Raw genomic sequence first — 18,198 nt, 5'->3', positions numbered from 1 at the left:
CCCAGTGGCGACGAGAGCCCACCTGGCAAGACAGCAAGGGTGGACAGTATCAAGCCTACTGGTCACCTTCACGCCCCCGGGCCAGGCTACATCTAATTATAAACCGTGCTGTAGAGAAGTTTTTAGTAGACACTTGAAAGTTTGCACTGAGTTTGCATTTCTAACCTTAATTGGCAGATCATTCCACAGGAGTGGAGCTCTATGAGAAAAGGCCCTGCCGCCAACTGTTTGTTTAGAAATTCTAGGTTCAATTAAAAGGCCTGCATCTTGCGATCTAAGGTTACGTGTAGGTATGTATGGCTGGATCATTTCAGCAAGGTAAGTAGGAGCAAGTCCATGTATTGATTTAGAGGTTAAGAGTAAAACCTTAAAATCAGCCCTAACCCTAACAGGCAGCCAATGTAAGGACGCCAGGACAGGAGTAATATGTTCAAATTATTTTATTCTAGTTAGGATTCTAGCAGCCGTGTGCAGCACTAATTGAAGTTTATTTATTAATTTGTCTGGATAACCAGAGAAATATTCTGTAGTGGAAATCGCTGCATGGGCTCAGGAACCCTTCCAAAAGCCATTGTCTGTGAGCACAGTACATCGCTGTATCCACAAATGCAAGTTAATTAAAACACTACCATGCAAAGAAGAAACCATGTATAAACAAGATCCAGAACCCATGCCGCCTTCTCTGGGCCTGAGCTCATGTAAGATGAACTGATGCGAAGTGCAAAACTGTCGTGTTGTCTGATTAACCGAAATTTGAGATTATTTGTGGGAATCATGGGCGCCCATGTCCTCCAGACTAAAGAGGAGAGGGACCATCCAGCTTGTTATCAGCACACAATTCAAAAGCCAACAACTGTGATGGTATGGGGGTGCATTAGTGCACATGGCATGGGTGACTTGCACATCTGTGAAGTCACCATTAATGCTGAACAGTATATTCAGGTTTTGGAGCAACATATGCTGCCATCCAGACAATGTCTTTTTCAGGGAAGGCCTTGCTAATTTCAGCAAGACAATACCAAACCACATTCTGCATGTATTACAACAGCATGGCTCCATAGTAAAAGAGTCCGGGTGCTAAACTGGCCTGTTTGCAATCCAGATATGTCACCCATTGAAAACTATTGGCACATTATGAAATGAAAAATATGACAAAGGTGATCCCGAACTGTTGAGCAGCTGAAATCCTATATCAAGAATACATTTCATTTTCATAACTACAACAGTTGGTTTCCTCCCAGATGCTTACAGAGTATAACTAAAAGAGGTGACACAAACATGCTCATCCCAACTTTTTAGAAAAATGTTGCGGCTAATCAAGTTCAAAATGGCCATGTATTTTTCCAAAAAACAATAAGATTTCTCAGTTTCAACATTTGATATGTTTCATTGTACCGTTTTCAATTACATTTAGTGATAAATGATTTCCACATCAATGCATTCTGTTTTTATTTGCATTATATACTGTCTTAACTGTTTTGGAAATGGGGTTGTATAAACCAGGTGGTTTGAATACTGAATGCTGATTGGCTAGCAGCCATGGTATATGAGACTTAAATATACCATGACATTCAGCCAATCGGCACAAAGGCTTCAAACTACCTAGTTTATAAGATAACATAAATTATGCATTTGAGAAATTGATAAACATTAATAATGCTAATTTGGTTTAATTCATTCATCCTTGTTCACTACAATATGGCAGTCCTTTCTCTATGGGGAAGTTTTATTTTCTGCTCATAGAATACTGGCTAAAAACAAGGTAGTGGGTCTCTTTTCACAACATCTATGAGTGTTAAACCAGGATGCACAACTTCACCTCTGTTTTGGCTGTGGGGGCTTCCATGCAGTGAGGGCCTAAAACAAACCCAGCGCCCATGGACAGCTTATTTATGACTGTATGAGAGTAAGCGTCTTGGATCTTGCTCATTTCAACATCTGCAGTACTGCTTTGACTATGAATCCAACATAGAACAGATGGCTTCACTGAACTGTAGCACAAGTGAAATTAAATTCTTCCAAATCCTGTAATCTGATTATTTCACGGCTGGAATAGCCGAATCATATGTGAAAAAGAGCACTGATTGTGTGAGAATCGAGTATGTGAGTTTGATATTATCAAATTACTTTGGACCTTTTCAGAATGACCTAAAATTACATCCTACCCACGTAGGCCCTATTTGAAAGTAGCATATTGAAATGTGATACATATTAGAGGTAATTTTATGGTGTATAAAGTTACAGAAAGAATGTTAAAGGGACAGTGAAAGCAACATTGTCAAATATAAGACCAGGGACAAATATTTAGATATACCAGACAGACAAATTATAACTGCTTTGCTTTTAAATTATACTTTTAATATTGGCTTTATTTCCTGCCAAGCTACACCCTTTCGGTTTCAGTTTTTTTTATGTGACTTAGATTTCACATTTTAGAAAAGGCTCTTATCCAGAGGGACTTCCAGTAAGTGAATACATTTTAAGGGTGCCAGGTGAAACAACCCCACAGTTTAGTAGTGAGTGCATTCAAATCAGAGAGTTATTGTCAAATAAGATGTTGACTGGATCTCTCTCCTCCCTGACTACAGACAGACGGTGTGGATAGACAGACACAGACAGACAGTGTGGACAGAAACAGACGGACAGACAGAAATGGACAGTGTGGACAGAAACAGACGGACAGACGGTGTGGTCAGAGTGATTCAGTCCTGATCCTCTGGAGGATAGCTCATCATCACCCACTCACCTGTAAATTATTTAAATACAGACCAGCAGATGGGAGGTGAAAAGGGGAGGAGAGACTGGGAGAGGAGAAAGTGGGGGAGACAGAAAAAGAAAAAGAGAGAACAGATGAGTGAGTGAGGGAGACAGAGACAGAGAGCGTGGGGAGCACAGAAGAGAGCTTTCAGAAAACCCTTAGTCTTCAGAATGTCCTCTGAACTCCTTGTACTCTCTATTTGCCCGACTGACTGGTGGTCTGTGGATTTCTGATGGTCTGTGGATGACTGATGGTCTGTTGTGGATGGATGGTCTGTGGTTGACGTGTGGTCTGTGCTTTACTGATGGTCTGTGGATGACTGATGGTCTGTGGTTGACGTGTGGTCTGTGCTTTACTGATGGTCTGTGGATGACTGATGGTCTGTTATGGATGGATGGTCTGTGGTTGACGTGTGGTCTGTGCTTTACTGATGGTCTGTGGATGACTGATGGTCTGTTATGGATGGATGGTCTGTGGTTGACGTGTGGTCTGTGCTTTACTGATGGTCTGTGGATGACTGATGGTCTGTGGTTGACGTGTGGTCTGTGCTTTACTGATGGTCTGTGGATGACTGATGGTCTGTTATGGATGGATGGTCTGTGGTTGACGTGTGGTCTGTGCTTTACTGATGGTCTGTGGATGACTGATGGTCTGTGGTTGACGTGTGGTCTGTGCTTTACTGATGGTCTGTGGATGACTGATGGTCTGTTATGGATGGATGGTCTGTGGTTGACGTGTGGTCTGTGCTTTACTGATGGCCTGTGGTTGACTTTTGGTCTGTGGTTGATTTATTGTCTGTGGTTGTGTTGAAATATGTTATTATACTGTAATTCCCCTCAAGCTCCATGTTTGCTGCTCTCTCTACATGTCCTGTCTGTCTCCTAAAACTGGTTCCAGACAGAGTTGATGTAAAAGGGTGTGTGCGTGCGCGCACTTAGCATTTTAGAAAAATGACACAACAGTGATCTACATGAAAGGTATTATGTCAACGTGATCAGATGTCAGATTAGGATTATGGAGACAGTGAATTTATTAGAAAGGCGTTCATTTCTTTGAGGACCTAAATCCTGATGAGATTATTAGCCGAATGGCCCAATGCTGCCTTCTGCCCGTCTTTCTGCCTGCCCGTCTTTCTGTCTGCCTTTCTTATCCCCTGCCCATCTGTCTGCTGGTCTGTCTCCCCGCCCATCTTTCTGTCTGCCTGTCTTTCTCTCTGCCCATGTGTCTGCCCGTCTTTGTCTGTCCGTCTCCCCATCCATCTTTCTGTCTGCCGGTCCTAGTGCCCTTCAAGTGGTTTGACTGCACTTTGTAGTCACCTTAAACGCTCTGTAGTACCTGATCTGGGAGCAGAACGAGAGGTTGTAGAGATGAAAGGCAAGGAGAGATTTTCTGAATGCATTAATCCTCCAAACTCTCAACTCCTATTATTATCAAAACGGGCAGTGCTGTTGACACTGTGTGTGTGTGTGTGTGTGTGTGTGTGTAGAGGAGGTGCAGCGATTTGTCAGACCAGATCATAAATGTTTTACGAGACATCTCTTTCATCTTACCGAAAAGTGTTTTCACTGTGCAGCCCTTCTGGACACACACACACACAGACCTCTGCTGTGAGCTACAGAAACACAAACTGACTTGGAAATCTGTGTGCAAAAACACAAACACACACAATACTATTAGGAGCGGAGACAAACACCTAGAATGCCCCAAACTGCTGGAAGGGAATTCCACGGAGTCAGCTGTTATTTTTGGGATAAAACATCTTTCTATGAACTCACTACTGTACACATCATAAAGAGAAGAATGTGTAACACTGTTAGGCTACTTCCTGATTTCACTGAATGGTTACAAACGTGTTCCTTCGCACTTATTACCAAGGGGCCGGGGAGAGTTGAAGATCTCCATGTGTCCTCCGAGACATGTCGCACCAACCCAAATGTCTTGGTTTCCCATGCTCGTCCAATCAGGAAGTTAGCCGTGTCGGTGAGGTTATGCTCACTCGGGTAACAATTTCCGTTGTTAGGTCGCAGGCGCCTAACGGTGTCGCTGGGTTGTGGCGAGTCACGGTAATCGCGCAGGTGATGTTGGCCAACGTTCAACACCCCTCAGGACTCCCAAGCCACACGCCAGCTCGTGGCACAATCAAGACTGTGGCGTAGCCCTCCGCACTGTCACGTGGTGTTTGAAGGAGCTGCGCCACCCATGAGCCTCCATCTTATTGTATTCAATAGTTATTATATTTATGTTTGTCATTTTAGTCGAATAATGAGTCAGACAAACGGCACGCCATCCAGGAACCACCGTGAACAGATTACAGATGCAGACGTGGGTTAAACTGATCATATGTGTATCGTCCCCATTGCTCAGATGCTACATGCTTTTCGTCCTAATGGTACTTCCCATGAAATTTCAGAGTTCGAAGTTCAATGTGTTATTGGTTGCACACGTGTAATAGCAGATGTTGCCACAGATGCCACGAGATGCTTGGTACAGATTGGAGGACTCCTGGGTAGTCGTCAAGGAAAGGTGTGTGTGTGTGTGTGTGTGTGTGTGTGCGCGTGCGCGCGTGCGCGCGTGCGCGGGTCCGTCCGTCCGTCCGTCCGTCCATCCGTAATGAAAGTAGCTGCCTTTTTTTACAGGGTGTCTGTTACATTTATCAGTGTAGCACGGTCCTGTATTTCATGCATACTGTTGGGATTTCTTGGTTTGTTTTTAAAATGCTTGCACTTACTGTGAGTCACTCTGGATAAGAGAATTCGCTAAATGACTAGAATGTAAACATGTTTTCCTAGTTTGCATACATTTTTGTATTGTATTAAATGTGGTTACTGGTAAAATGGAAGTTGGTGTATTACAGGACATGGTGTGGTAACTGTTAGGATGTAAGGTGGTGTATTACAGGACATGGTGTGGTAACTGTTAGGATGGAAGGTGGTGTATTACAGGACATGGTGTGGTAACTGTTAGGATGGAAGGTGGTGTATTACAGGACATGGTGTGGTAACTGTTAGGATGGAAGGTGGTGTATTACAGGACATGGTGTGGTAACTGTTAGGATGGAAGGTGGTGTATTACAGGACATGGTGTGGTAACTGTTAGGATGGAAGGTGGTGTATTGACTAGGACAGTCCCACTGAGGATATGGGAGAAAGAAATGAGTCTGTCAGGCTGTCTGTTTAATCTTGAGAGGGAGAGTGGATTCTGGCAGGCAGGAGGAAACCCGATGGTCTTTATATCTGACTGTTAGGAAATAACTCACCTGTTTCAGCTATTTTGTCCTTTATAACATTGATGTCCAATGACGGCTCCCTGAGGCTTGGTGGATCCAACCTTTGCCCCAAAGTCCCTTGTCTAATGATGTCCATCTCGTAAAAAAAAAGTGAATGTCGTCTGAATTAGCATTAACTTGCTTGTACCTACATCACTGATGACAGTGTCTGTATTCCAGGAAGGAATGTTTCAGAGATGGGTTTAAGGGTACTTTTTAAATGAATGTCTCTCTAATGGTGCCTGAATTATAGAGAACAGAAATGCTTCCCAAATGGCAGCCACTTTCCTATTTAGTGCTACAAAACCAGAGCACTATATTCGGAATAGGGCGCGTTTTGGTGTTGCTTGCCTAGTTAATGCGTCTTTGTAGTCCCGATCAGTAAGCGTGGCTTTAACATTCAACGTTATAATCCCATCTAGGCCATATATTTACTATATAATACCTGCTTTACCAGTGATCGAGAAGTGTTTAAAAATGTTTTGTTTAGGCGCCAGTGGTCTGATGTTAGTCTGAACAGTTGACTGTCCGAATATAACGCAGTTGATTTGTGAACACCGAGTTGTTAACTGGATCATTATAACCGTGTTTTATGACCGCTGACCAGCAGGACCCCCTTTGATCGCCTGTTGGTTGTGGGGTGTGTGCGCGCGTACGTTTGTGCGTGTCCGTGCGGTGCACTCTGTAACTTGATAGACCTAGTATGCAGCCCAGCATGCTGCTTGGGTGTTTTTTTATTTATTTTTTTTCTTCCATTTGCGAGAGCCACTGATCTGATGAGGTGCTATAATGGCTGGGTTGCCTGGTGGGGCCAGTTACATTAACACCTGCTCCCGCCTGGGTGGAATACTCATGGATCTGGCATCCCAGGGGGACGGTCACGGGATGAGCCCATGATGCAACAGCAGAAGGCAGCAACAGGAACTCTCTCTTAGTAATCAGCTCAAGTGTGTTTTGATTACTGTTACTTTAAGTATTTACACAATAACTAGGCATGAATAGAATGGCCATGGATATTGTTATGGGGGTTATGTCGGCTTGTTAGTCTAAATGTTGTATTATAATAATATTCATAATATTTATGTCATCTCTTATATTTCCCATTTAGCAGATGCTTATACCCAAAGTAATTTCAATCACTTGTCCGAACAGTTTATGGACAGTTGTTCCCGGGTTTCGAACCCTCAATCCTGCAATTGCAAAAGCCCCCCCACCCCCCCGGTCTCCATCTCCTAAGCTCATCGCTTCCTCTTCTGCTCCAGGGAACAGCCGATCTTCACCACACGGGCCCATGTCTTCCAGATCGACCCGACCACCAAGAAGAACTGGGTCCCGGCCAGCAAGCAGGCGGTCACCGTGTCGTACTTCTACGACTCGACGCGCAACAGCTACCGCATCATCAGCGTGGATGGCTCCAAGGTAGGGGTGAGTGGGTGGGTGAGTGGGTGAGTGGGTGGGTGAGTGGGTGAGTGGGTGGGTAAGTGGGTGAGTGGGTGAGTGGGTGAGTGGGTGTGGGCGCAGACTTGCCTTTGACGGGGAACAGGACTGTACGGTTGTCTCCATCCTGTCCAACCAAATGATATCCCTGTGCAACTGGGGCTGTGCGTCCGTGCGAAACCAAACCAAGCAGAGTGTGTCTGGGGAGGACATGGGTGGGCAGAAACCGGTGTTCCTCAGTCTGCTGTGACGCCTGTGTGATCCAGTGGGACGTCAGTGAGAGGTCTGGGGCGATGGGGGCGGACTACCAGGTGAACCAACCAACAAAGGGCGCCTCCTGGAGTTTGAGTTGGATTAAAGGTGCTGCTACTGGCAGACAGCATAATGGGACAGGATACACACTATATGTTGATGGGTATTACACACGACAATGGGATATGAACATGAGTACGCCCTGAAATATTGATTTACAGTTGATCTACTTACCCTCAGTGTGTTTTGTCCAGATCATGTATATCTAGCAGTGTTGAGGGCACTGACTCTGCCGGCCTGCCCTCAAGCGACTGACCCAGGCCCAGACCAAGTGTCTCTCCCTCTGTTTCTGTCTGTCTCTCCATCTGTCTCTGTGACGTACAGTGCTTCTGTCAGCCCCCCCCACCCCCCAACCCTGGCCCTGCCTACAGCTTCTAAATTAAGATCAGTGCAAAGTTTGCTCCTACTGCCTCTCAGAAACACCACGAAGATAAAGCAGAGATCCACCACACAACACTATAGCGCTGCGTGCGTATTTGCGTGTGTGCGTGTATATAAAGCGTCTGTCCGTCTCCCTTGTTGCCACTGAAAACGGTCTCCATGGAGATTAGAGTCTTTAGTGGTGTGTATGTGACTGTGTTGGCTGTCAGATCTGTGTCTTTTGGACAAACCAGACACACAGGGTAGACACAAACCTATTTCCTCTCCCTCATGTAATCAGTAGAACTGCGGATGGAAAGAACTGAACTCTCCTGGGATGACCAATACTCTTAAATGGATGCTAATGTTTCTTAGAAAGAACAGACATCGTTTGTGGTTAATGTCAGATTTCTTGTCAGGATCCCCTGACAGGTCTTCCTCAGTTATGGTTGAATGACACCCTATTTTCTCCATTGTGCCCTACTTTTGAGGAGCTTGGTGCACTTTAAAGCAAATAGGGAGTGATTTGGTGCTTGACGCGTTGTAGCCTGTGGAACTCACCAAGGCCTTCTGAACAACAGAATGAATGTAATCACATGAATGCTAGCCCAGTGCCTAGCGGTTTTTACATACAGTATTCTGGTCAAAACGAATAGTAGTTATGAGATTTTCTTTTAAAGCCAGACAGCGAGATCGCTTTTTAATTTCATTATTCCACCATCTGTGGCCTGAGCTAGGGGATGGGTTGGGCTGTCGTTTGGCACACAGAGCTATCGGAGTCGGCACTTAACGGCTTCTACAGACTGTTAACCGGGTCCCCGGGTCCTCTGTGCTTCCACAGGCCATTCTAGTCTCTCCACAGACATACGGTTTCTCCCGTCCCGTTGAGCGGGGCCTCGACGTGCGCTCTGCACTCCCTCGCTAGTTCTGGAAGTCTGCCTGCTCTAATCCCGCTGTCTGGCTGGCCAGCTGACCGACTAACGGACTGACTGGCTGGCTGGCTGACTGGCTGTTCCTTCTCTGGCACTGAGAGGGCCGCGGGGGTTCAGTGTGCTTTAGTGCTGTAGGCAGCTATTCACCGGCTCCGACCTGTCATTGGTCATCCCTGGAGGAAAGCTATTCTCTGCTGAAGTCTTTTAGTATGACATGACATATTGTTGTATCAGCATATCTCTCTCTCTCTCTCTCTCTCTCTCTCCCTTTCTTTCCCCTTATCGTTCTCTCTCTCTCTCTCTCTCCCTTTCTTTCCCCTTATCGTTCTCTCTCTCTCTCTCCCCTTATCGTTCTCTCTCTCGCGCGACATGAATAATAGGCCTTGGCAAGAGATTCACCTTTTTTATGGTGGGATGTCAGTACCCAGGGATTGTTATTCAATTAAAAATACTTTAATTTCCTGGGAGGAAACTTCATGGATGGTGAAGTGTATGTGCAAAACAGAGGTCTCTGACACTGTAAGCCTTTTGGTTAGGTTTTCATTGCAAATGAGAATGATTCTCAATCGGCTTACCTGGTTAAATAAAGGTGAAACAATAAATTAATCAAACAGAATGCAAAAACATGTAGGCTACATTATAAAGGAAGAGCGAGAAATAAGCATTCTATAATATCATAGGTAAACAGCAGGTACACTTCAACATCCAATATACTTCAATATTTAAGTGTAGAACTCTATATCTTGGGTAGGGGACTACATGCGTGCGTGCGTGTGTGCGTGCGCGCGTGTGTGATGTCGAAGGCTATTTGTTGTCCTTTCATCCGCAATCGTTTTTTCTAAATGTCACTGAGAGGTTTCTGGCTCACTCCGAGGTCCTTCCCACTGATTGTTATTCTTCTGAACCACCAAACCACCCCACAATATTAAAGGCTAAGTTGGATTCTCTAAAACATAAAAAAAAAAAAAAAAATACATTACAGATGATTGTTAGTGTACATTAAACGTCCTCAATATCCGCAGAGAGAACAGGCATTGCGGCCATTTTGAGTAAATGCAGAATTTCTTTACGAGGAGAGCTTGTTTTCAGGGACGGTTGCTGTGTCTCTTCCTGCGTTGTCTCAAGGATCTGCCCACTTCTGTCATGGTAGGCTGGTCGCTTCCGATTGCGTTGAGGTCCATGTAGTTCTACTTACACATTGATGTCCCTTTAGTTTGCGAGTGCCGTAGTTTCCAAACGGCAATATTATTGGGTTGATTCTTAATCATCCATGATTCTTCTCTGTCGAAATTGGCTGCCAAAGTAGTCGCTGGTTGGATGTGGATCATAACAAGCAAAAGTCAATGATCAGTGTCAAAAACCCAAATTGAAATCCACTTAGGAAGCAAACGTCACAGTGTGCCTGCACTAGTGGAGCTGCAGCAGAGAGGACGAGGCGAAGCGAGAGCTGGTTCTGCGCCTGGGAGCAGGGAACGTGAGGAGATGTCTGACAGATTCAGATCAGAGGAAAAGGAAGATTGATGTCCCTTTAGTTTGTGTCTACGGTAGATTCCAACAGACCATATAATTGGGTTGAACCATCACTACCCCATCACTACCCCATCATTACCCCATCACTACCCCATCATTATCACTACCCCATTACTACCCAATCATTATCACTACCCCATCATTATCACTACCCCATTACTACCCAATCATTATCACTACCCCATCATTACCCCATCACTACCCCATCATTATCACTACCCCATCATTATCACTACCCCATTACTACCCCATCATTATCACTACCCCATCATTATCACTACCCCATTACTACCCAATCATCATCACTACCCCATCATTATCACTACCCCATCATTATCACTACCCCATCATTACCACTACCCCATCATTACCCCATCACTACCCCATCACTACCCCTACCCCCATCACTACCCCTACCCCCATCACTACCCCTACCCCATCATTATCACTACCCCTTCATTATCACTACCCCATCATTACCCCTCATTACCCCATCACTACCCCTACCCCCATCACTACCCCTACCCCCATCACTACCCCTACCCCCATCATTACCCCTCATTACCCCATCACTACCCCTACCCCCATCACTACCCCTACCCCCATCACTACCCCTCATTCACTTGCCCCCAACTTCCTCCAGCCGTACCATACAGCTGCCCCTGTCACTTTCAATATTTACTACTAGAACTGTGGTCACCAGAGCTTGCTGTGGGCTAGACTGAACTGGCACACAGTATCTTCCATTTTCTCCTCTGCTTTCCGCCTCCTCTCAGCTCTTTGTCCTCTTCCTCCTCCCCCTCATCATCCTCCTCTCCTTTCTGGATGTCTTCATATGGAGAAGATGAGTGGGGCTTGAGTCATCACCACTCTAATGCTTGTGTGGAGTGGCAACCTGACACACACCCACACACACTACACAGGCCCAGACCCATACACACCACACAGGCCCAGACACACCCACACACACTACACAGGCCCAGACCCACACACACAAACACACACAAGCCCAGACACAGGCCAAACATCATAGTTTTTTTCTCTTTTTCTCTGTCTGCCAGTGAGTGATTTGAGGAGGAGTCACGCCCCTGAGGTAGTTAGTACTTCAGTAGGGCAGGAAGGCGTGGCCAGGAAGGTGTTGCTGTTGTCATTCCGATCACCAGGGCAGTTGTCTTTGTCGGCCTGCTTCATCCACCGTCCCGCCAGCGTCCAGGGTACTGCAGTGGTGTCAGACAGAGCAACACCAACACACACACACACACACACACACACATCGACCTCCTCCAGGTGCAGCTACTGAGATCAATAAGTTGTTTAGAGATCTCAGTGTGTGTGTGTGTGTGTGTGTGTGTGTGTGTGGTGTAAAGTGGATTGTTTTCTCCTGTGCTGTTTAACCTATTATAGACTACATGACTGGCAGAGAGAGATCTCTTTATTTCCCCTCTTTCTCATTCTTCTGTTAATCTTTATTTTTCTTCCCTTCTCTATCTCTCTTCCTTCTTTCAATCTCTTTCTTCCTCTCTTTTTTCTATTCATTCTTTCCATCTCTCTCTGCATCTCCTTCTTTCTTGGGTGGGTTGTGCATAGGGGATTGAGAGTTGGGGGAGTTGTGCAACACTCAAAAAATACAACATGCACATTTCCAATCCACTTCTAGAAAATGTCAGAGAATAATTTTCCTTCAGTAGTGTCAAGCCCTAGCAACAGTCAGTCACCTCCAGATAATCTTGACAACCACCTGAGTAATGTCTCTAAAACACGTCTGTAATGGTTATTGTCTAACCCTGCCTCTTTTCCCTTTCTGGCATTTCACAGAGCATTTTATTGTAAATAGAGAGGCCTGATGTTTCTCATTCAGAACGTGTTCCAGGCACCATTAGAGGCGTGAGGGTTTCAGAGCTCTGGTGAGACGTGTTCCCTCCTCACTGTGGGGAGAAGGATGAGGGACGGAGCGGTTGAGGATGAGGTCAATACCGTAATATTCTTTCCATGACGGAAATAAATGAAAATACAAAGTAGACTAAACCCTTTGTCTTTTTATAGACAGATTGATGTTAACCACTCCGTATTGTCCTGGCTCTGCTGAAGAAGACAGGATGGTGTGGGAGAGGAGAGCGGGAGAAGGACATTTAGAGAGATTGGGAATGAAGTAAGAGGAGTGTGTGTTTGAGAGATTAAGAGACCATGAGACAGAGAAGGGGAGAGAGAGACAGGAGAAGAGATAAGACAATAGATGAGGAGTAAGGAAGGAAACTTGGTGGAGAGAAATGGGGGAATATGTGGGTTGATGAGGGGATAAGGGACTGAGACGAGGGAGGAGAGACTTTGGCAGTTATTCCTAGACTTCGTCCTAATTCTGGAGGCAGAGTCATGTTGCTATGAGACAAGGGATGCATAGTAATTAAAATGTCTTGTGTTGTCTCTTAATTGTTGGGATAATTTTCCTGTGATACTCCCTAGAGATAGTGTGTGCGTATGTGAGTGTAAGATGGCTCTTCTTCAAAGTTCATGCATAAGGTGCTGCTTTGACTCATACACACGCTCATTCATAGACACCCACGGGTCATTTTCCTTACCAGTAGATTATTCAAATCTATTTTAATAAAGTTTATTACCATTGCAGAGTTTATTCAGACACACTTCTCTCCAGAAACACTGGCTCTCTCCGTCTCAGATCACTTCCCATGTAGCATTCTGTTTCCTCTGCCCCTCCAACTGGACCTCGAAGCCAGTTCCATCACAACCTTTAGTCAGGGATGGATTTAGACCTGAGACCCCAGGTTGGTGCAATTAATGATGAGGTAGAACATAAAACCAGCAGGCTCCAGACCTCATAGGGCAAAAGTTGAATACCCCAGACCGATGTAGTCTGCTACTTGCCTGATCAGAGCCCACTGGTTCCAAGCAGTTTACAGTGTAAACTGGTCAGAAGTTGAGATGCGGGTGAGGCATAAGATCCCGTCCTGTGAGAGGTTAACCGGTGATGGCCAGCTCCTCATTAAGGTCCTGCTTCGCCATAGCAACTCCCAGCAGACCCGGGAGAGTGCGATGTCAAGATATGTGTCTTCCGAAGCCCCAACCACCGCAAGGAGTCGCCAGAACATGTCAAAGGACGGCAAGCCAATTTCGATCACTAACTCCCCAACCCTGGGCTAGTGTAGGGCCATTCCACTGGCCTCCGTGGGACCCCTAGGCTAATCTTGGGCTAATCCAAGAGCTGGGGGATCAAACCCTGTTCTCATGATGACAAGATCTTTACTTTACAGCTGTGGCATTTAGGGAAACCCAAAACAAAATATATGTTGAAGTAGGCAATGATCTGAAACCTAAAAAAAACATTACATTGGCACCAGGATGCCTACATCTAACAACAAACTGGCTAGGTTTGCCCTGCACACAGCAATGGTATACTGCTGTAGTTTCAGTTGTCCATGGGACTTCATACAGCTTAACATCTGATCTGGATTCTGCCTAAAGACTCAGGACACAGCCAGACAAGGACTGGCTACACCTTAGAGTCTGTCTCCTCTCTATGTATCTTCCTAGGTTTTGATTGTACTAGGGTGTTTTTCTAGCACCTTTGCATCAATTCCAGTTATTGCTTGCTCTTTGGTGTTTCAGGCTGGGTGCAAAAGCACTTTGTGACAACTGCAGATATAAAAAGGCATTATAAAATAAATGTGATTCATTTCAAAGGCAGGTTGCTTAGTATTGAAACCTGAAAATGCTTTATTCATACTCTTAGAGGAGGCGCTCTTACAATAATGTGATCTGTAAGTGTTGGGTGCTTTCCACCTGACTACGACGCCATTTCATTATAATAGCTGCTCCTTTTACATTATATAAAAACATGATATTTAATGAAAATTGGCATTTATACTTAAAAGACCATCAGGTTTTGAGCACCATGTTTTGGCTTAAGGCTACCTTTCCATTCATATTTTCTTTTTCTGTGATTTTTCTGGAAAAGGGATGTTGAATTGCAGTCTTTCCACAAACCAAGCCAAATTGTTTTGTTTTTGAGAAACCAGAGGTCTATTTATCATAAATAGTATCATTTTAATCTTTAATGTTTCTTCTGCCAACAGGTCTTTGCCTCTATATTATAGGTGGCATACTAGCATAACAAAACAAATGCTGGTTTAAACGCCGGCTTGTTGCTCTACAAGAGCAAAAATCTGTTTTTAATTACTTATTGAAGTATCCATAGGATTTCCATGGATCATCATAAGTACTGGTAGGGGGTTTCAGAAAATTATTATCTTCAATGATTGTGACAGTCTGACATTGTAAAATGTGACTCAAAGTCAAAGAAAAGTGGATCAAAGACTTCTGAAAGTCCTATGACTCAGCCACAAAGACTGAACACTAAAGCCACGTCTTTCTTGTGCATTGTGATTGTAGCTTAAGTGTTGCAGAGTAATTCATCGCTGTATATATATTTAGCGATGAATTATTTATATAATCCTGGTTTAGGGGGTGGGGGGCATTAACCCTCTTGCTCTAGTCATAGCACCAGGCCACTGAAACTGCCAACATAAATACAGTATCCGACCCACGTGGCTAGTTGTCAAGCGTCCAGGTTGGAAGATGGTCAAATGGCAGAGTTGGCACCGTTGATGTTTTCCCATGTTTGAAACAGTGCTTTTCACTAATGATAGCAAACATGTGGACAGATCAGACCTAGGTGGTGTTTACTTGTGTGGGTTTTGCGGTTGATTTTCTCAGCTACAGTTCGCTGGTCTGTCTATAGGTCTTATTCAACAAGATGTAACTAAAAGGGCTGTGTGTAAGATCTTTACCGCACAACTAGCAAACATGCAAGTACAAATGATCATAAGACATCTGCAGTTAATGTGGTAAAGTTAATGTTTCAATTATTGTTTTCTACGACATTGTTCAGTTTCTTTGATACTCCCCTTTTAAACTTTCGTGCCGCTTCATCTATGTTTGAATTTACTTTTAGTTTACAGTAATTGTCTAAATTACAGTAATTGCTTAAACACTAATACCATGCACTAGTCCATACCTTCCGGTGTCGGTAAAGCTGACAAGTTGTGTTATTGTTAAAATTCAGTGTCGTACACAGTTCTCCTTTAGGTTTTTCTTTAAGCTAGCTGCTTGTAAATTACTTTAACATAACAGAATGGATCGTGACGTGTGTTGTGTCTAATTAATCAGAAAATCTTACTTTGCATTTGCATAATGTCGGCATTGCTAGATGCTTTAGTTGCGTGTTGCTGTGACTCGTAAATCCCGATAACCACAGCTTTTCACATGAATATCTTTTCAGAAAATTTTAAAACGGGAGTGGCAAATGCTGAATTGGATAGAGCAGTGGTTCTCTTTGCGTAGAAACTGGCAGAAACTGTGAAATATTGGTATTGATGCAAATTTTTTATTTATTTAAGCATAGTGATCATATGAAGCAATTTTTTTTTATCACATAGTTGTTTGGCTCCTTTTTAAATTGTAATGATAACAGAAATCACCCAAATGGCCCTGATCAAAAGTTTACATACCCTTGAATGTTTGGCCTTGTTACAGACACACACAGGTGAAAATGGCAATTAAAGGTGAATTTCCCACACCTGTGGCTTTTTAAATTGCAATTAGTGTCTGTGTATAAATTGTCAATGAGTTTGTTAGCTCTTATGTGGATGCACTGAGCAGGCTAGATTCTGAGCCATGGGAAGCAGAAAATAACTGGGATCTCTTGATACCAAGCCAAGGTAGACCAAGAAAGATTTCAGCCAAAACTGCCAGAAGAATTGTTCGGGATACAAAGAAAAACCCACAGGTAACCTCAGGAGAAATCCCGGCTGCTCTGGATAAAGACTGTGTGGTTGTTTCAAGAAGCACAATACAATGATACTTGAACAAAAATGAGCTGCATGGTTGAGTTGCCAGAAAGAAATCTGTACTGCACCAGTGCCACAAAAAAGCCTGGTTACAATATGCCCAACAACACCTTGACACGCCTCACAGCTTCTGGCACACTGTAATTTGGAGTCACGAGACCAAAATAGAGCTTTATGGTCACAACCGTAAGTGCTATGTTTGGAGAGGGGTCAACAAGGCCTATAGTGAACAGAATACCATCCCCACTGTGAAGCATGGTGGTGGCTCACTGATGTTTTGGGGGTGTGTGAGCTTTAAAGGCACAGAGAATCTTGTGAAAATGTATGGCAAGATGAATGCAGCATGTAATCAGAAAATACTGACAGACAATTTGCATTCTTCTGCATGGGAAAAGCTGGACATGGGATGCTCTTGGACTTTCCAGCACGACAATGACCCTAAGCACAAGCCAAGTTGAGCCACAGTGGTGACAGCAGGTTCTGGAGTGGCCATCACAGTCTCCTGACCTTAATATCATCGAGCCACTCTGGGGAGATCTCAAATGTGTGGTTCATGCAAGACAACAAAAGACTGCAGGACCTTTGTTGCCATGTTCTGTTTTATGATTGTGCAAATTCTGTTATAACCGACAGTTGAATGTAAATCCCTGCTCACTCATGTTTTCTTTACAAATGTCACATATATGACCAATTCTCCACGGGCATGCAAACTTTTGAGCACAACTGTAGTGCGGCTGAATCCGTTTGCATAACAACTCTGGCGAGTCCTTGACTGCTTGATGCAGCTGCACTAGTTCAGGCCTGAAATGTATGAGTTGGCAGGGGGTCCCCGGGAGAGTCACGGAGACCACCGGGTCACGCTTTAAGACAGAAATGGGTCCTTACGTACTCTGTTCTCCTCAGAGAGTAGGCTACGTATTGCTCCTGAGCTACTTCTCTTATTTTTCTCATTATAGGTCTTTTTGGTTTTATTCTCTGTGGAGCACAGCTGAGCACAAGTGAAATGTATTAGTTTTTTTGCCATATTGCCGTTAATTGTTTTGCAGTTCTTTGGTTTGTGTCGCTTTTTTAATTTGCCAGATTTAGCGAACCATTACTAACATACAGTATATAACCATACAGAACACAAAGAACTGTTAGCTCATGGCTATGTAAAATAGTCAGACAATTTGGCTAATGGCAGACAGAATAGTAGATAGAATAGGCCGGCCCCAGCCTCAACATGATCATTCTTCAATTAAACATAAAATGCTTGTTTGCTATAATAGAGCTCCAGCTTTTTCCACTGCACATTTTACTTCCCTTTCCAAAAAAGTTGAAAAGGAATGTTTTGAGTGAGGAACAGAAACATTCAATTTGCAGTGGTCTCTTAATTGTAAGAGTTGTAAATTTAATGTTGCAAATCGGTATTAGTGTACTAAATTATCAACTGCTGATTTAAAATAGCCCATAAAATAATAATAATCCCCAAAAAGTGCACCTTAAGTGGAAAGGACATGCTTTGGACTAATAGACTATAACTATAGCCTATAGTGCTTAGAATACTTGAGACTTGGACTTGCATGCTGTGACTTGAGACTTGACTCGAACTTGCATGCAGTGACTTGAGACTTGACTCGGACTTGCATGCTGTGACTTGATACTTGTCTTAATATAGGATTTATCAAAACCCCTTGGGCAGTAAAAGTGTAGGGGTTTCCAAGTTTCTCTCGTCTTGTCACTTGACGAAAAAGTCAGTTATCA

General features: G+C 44.0%; 1 protein-coding gene across 4 annotated transcripts in view; it reads left to right on the top strand.

The window, feature by feature from the left end:
* The window catches only part of homer2 (homer scaffold protein 2), a 46,232-nt gene that overhangs the window by 8,539 nt on the left and 19,495 nt on the right, over positions 1 to 18,198 (top strand). For 3 of the 4 annotated variants that reach the window (XM_020056181.3, XM_020056175.3, XM_020056171.2), the window contains exon 2: positions 7,286 to 7,448. In XM_020056181.3, the coding sequence (XP_019911740.1) occupies positions 7,286 to 7,448 (163 nt within the window). The remainder of the gene's footprint in view (positions 1 to 7,285; positions 7,449 to 18,198) is intronic. The other variant, XM_013137625.3, reaches the window with a different exon arrangement.

The sequence above is a fragment of the Esox lucius genome, chromosome 2, assembly GCF_011004845.1.
Source record: "Esox lucius isolate fEsoLuc1 chromosome 2, fEsoLuc1.pri, whole genome shotgun sequence".
Classification (NCBI taxonomy): Eukaryota; Metazoa; Chordata; class Actinopteri; order Esociformes; family Esocidae; genus Esox; species Esox lucius.
The sequence above is the reverse complement of the archived record's forward strand: the minus strand, read 5'-3'. Positions and strand labels throughout refer to the sequence as shown.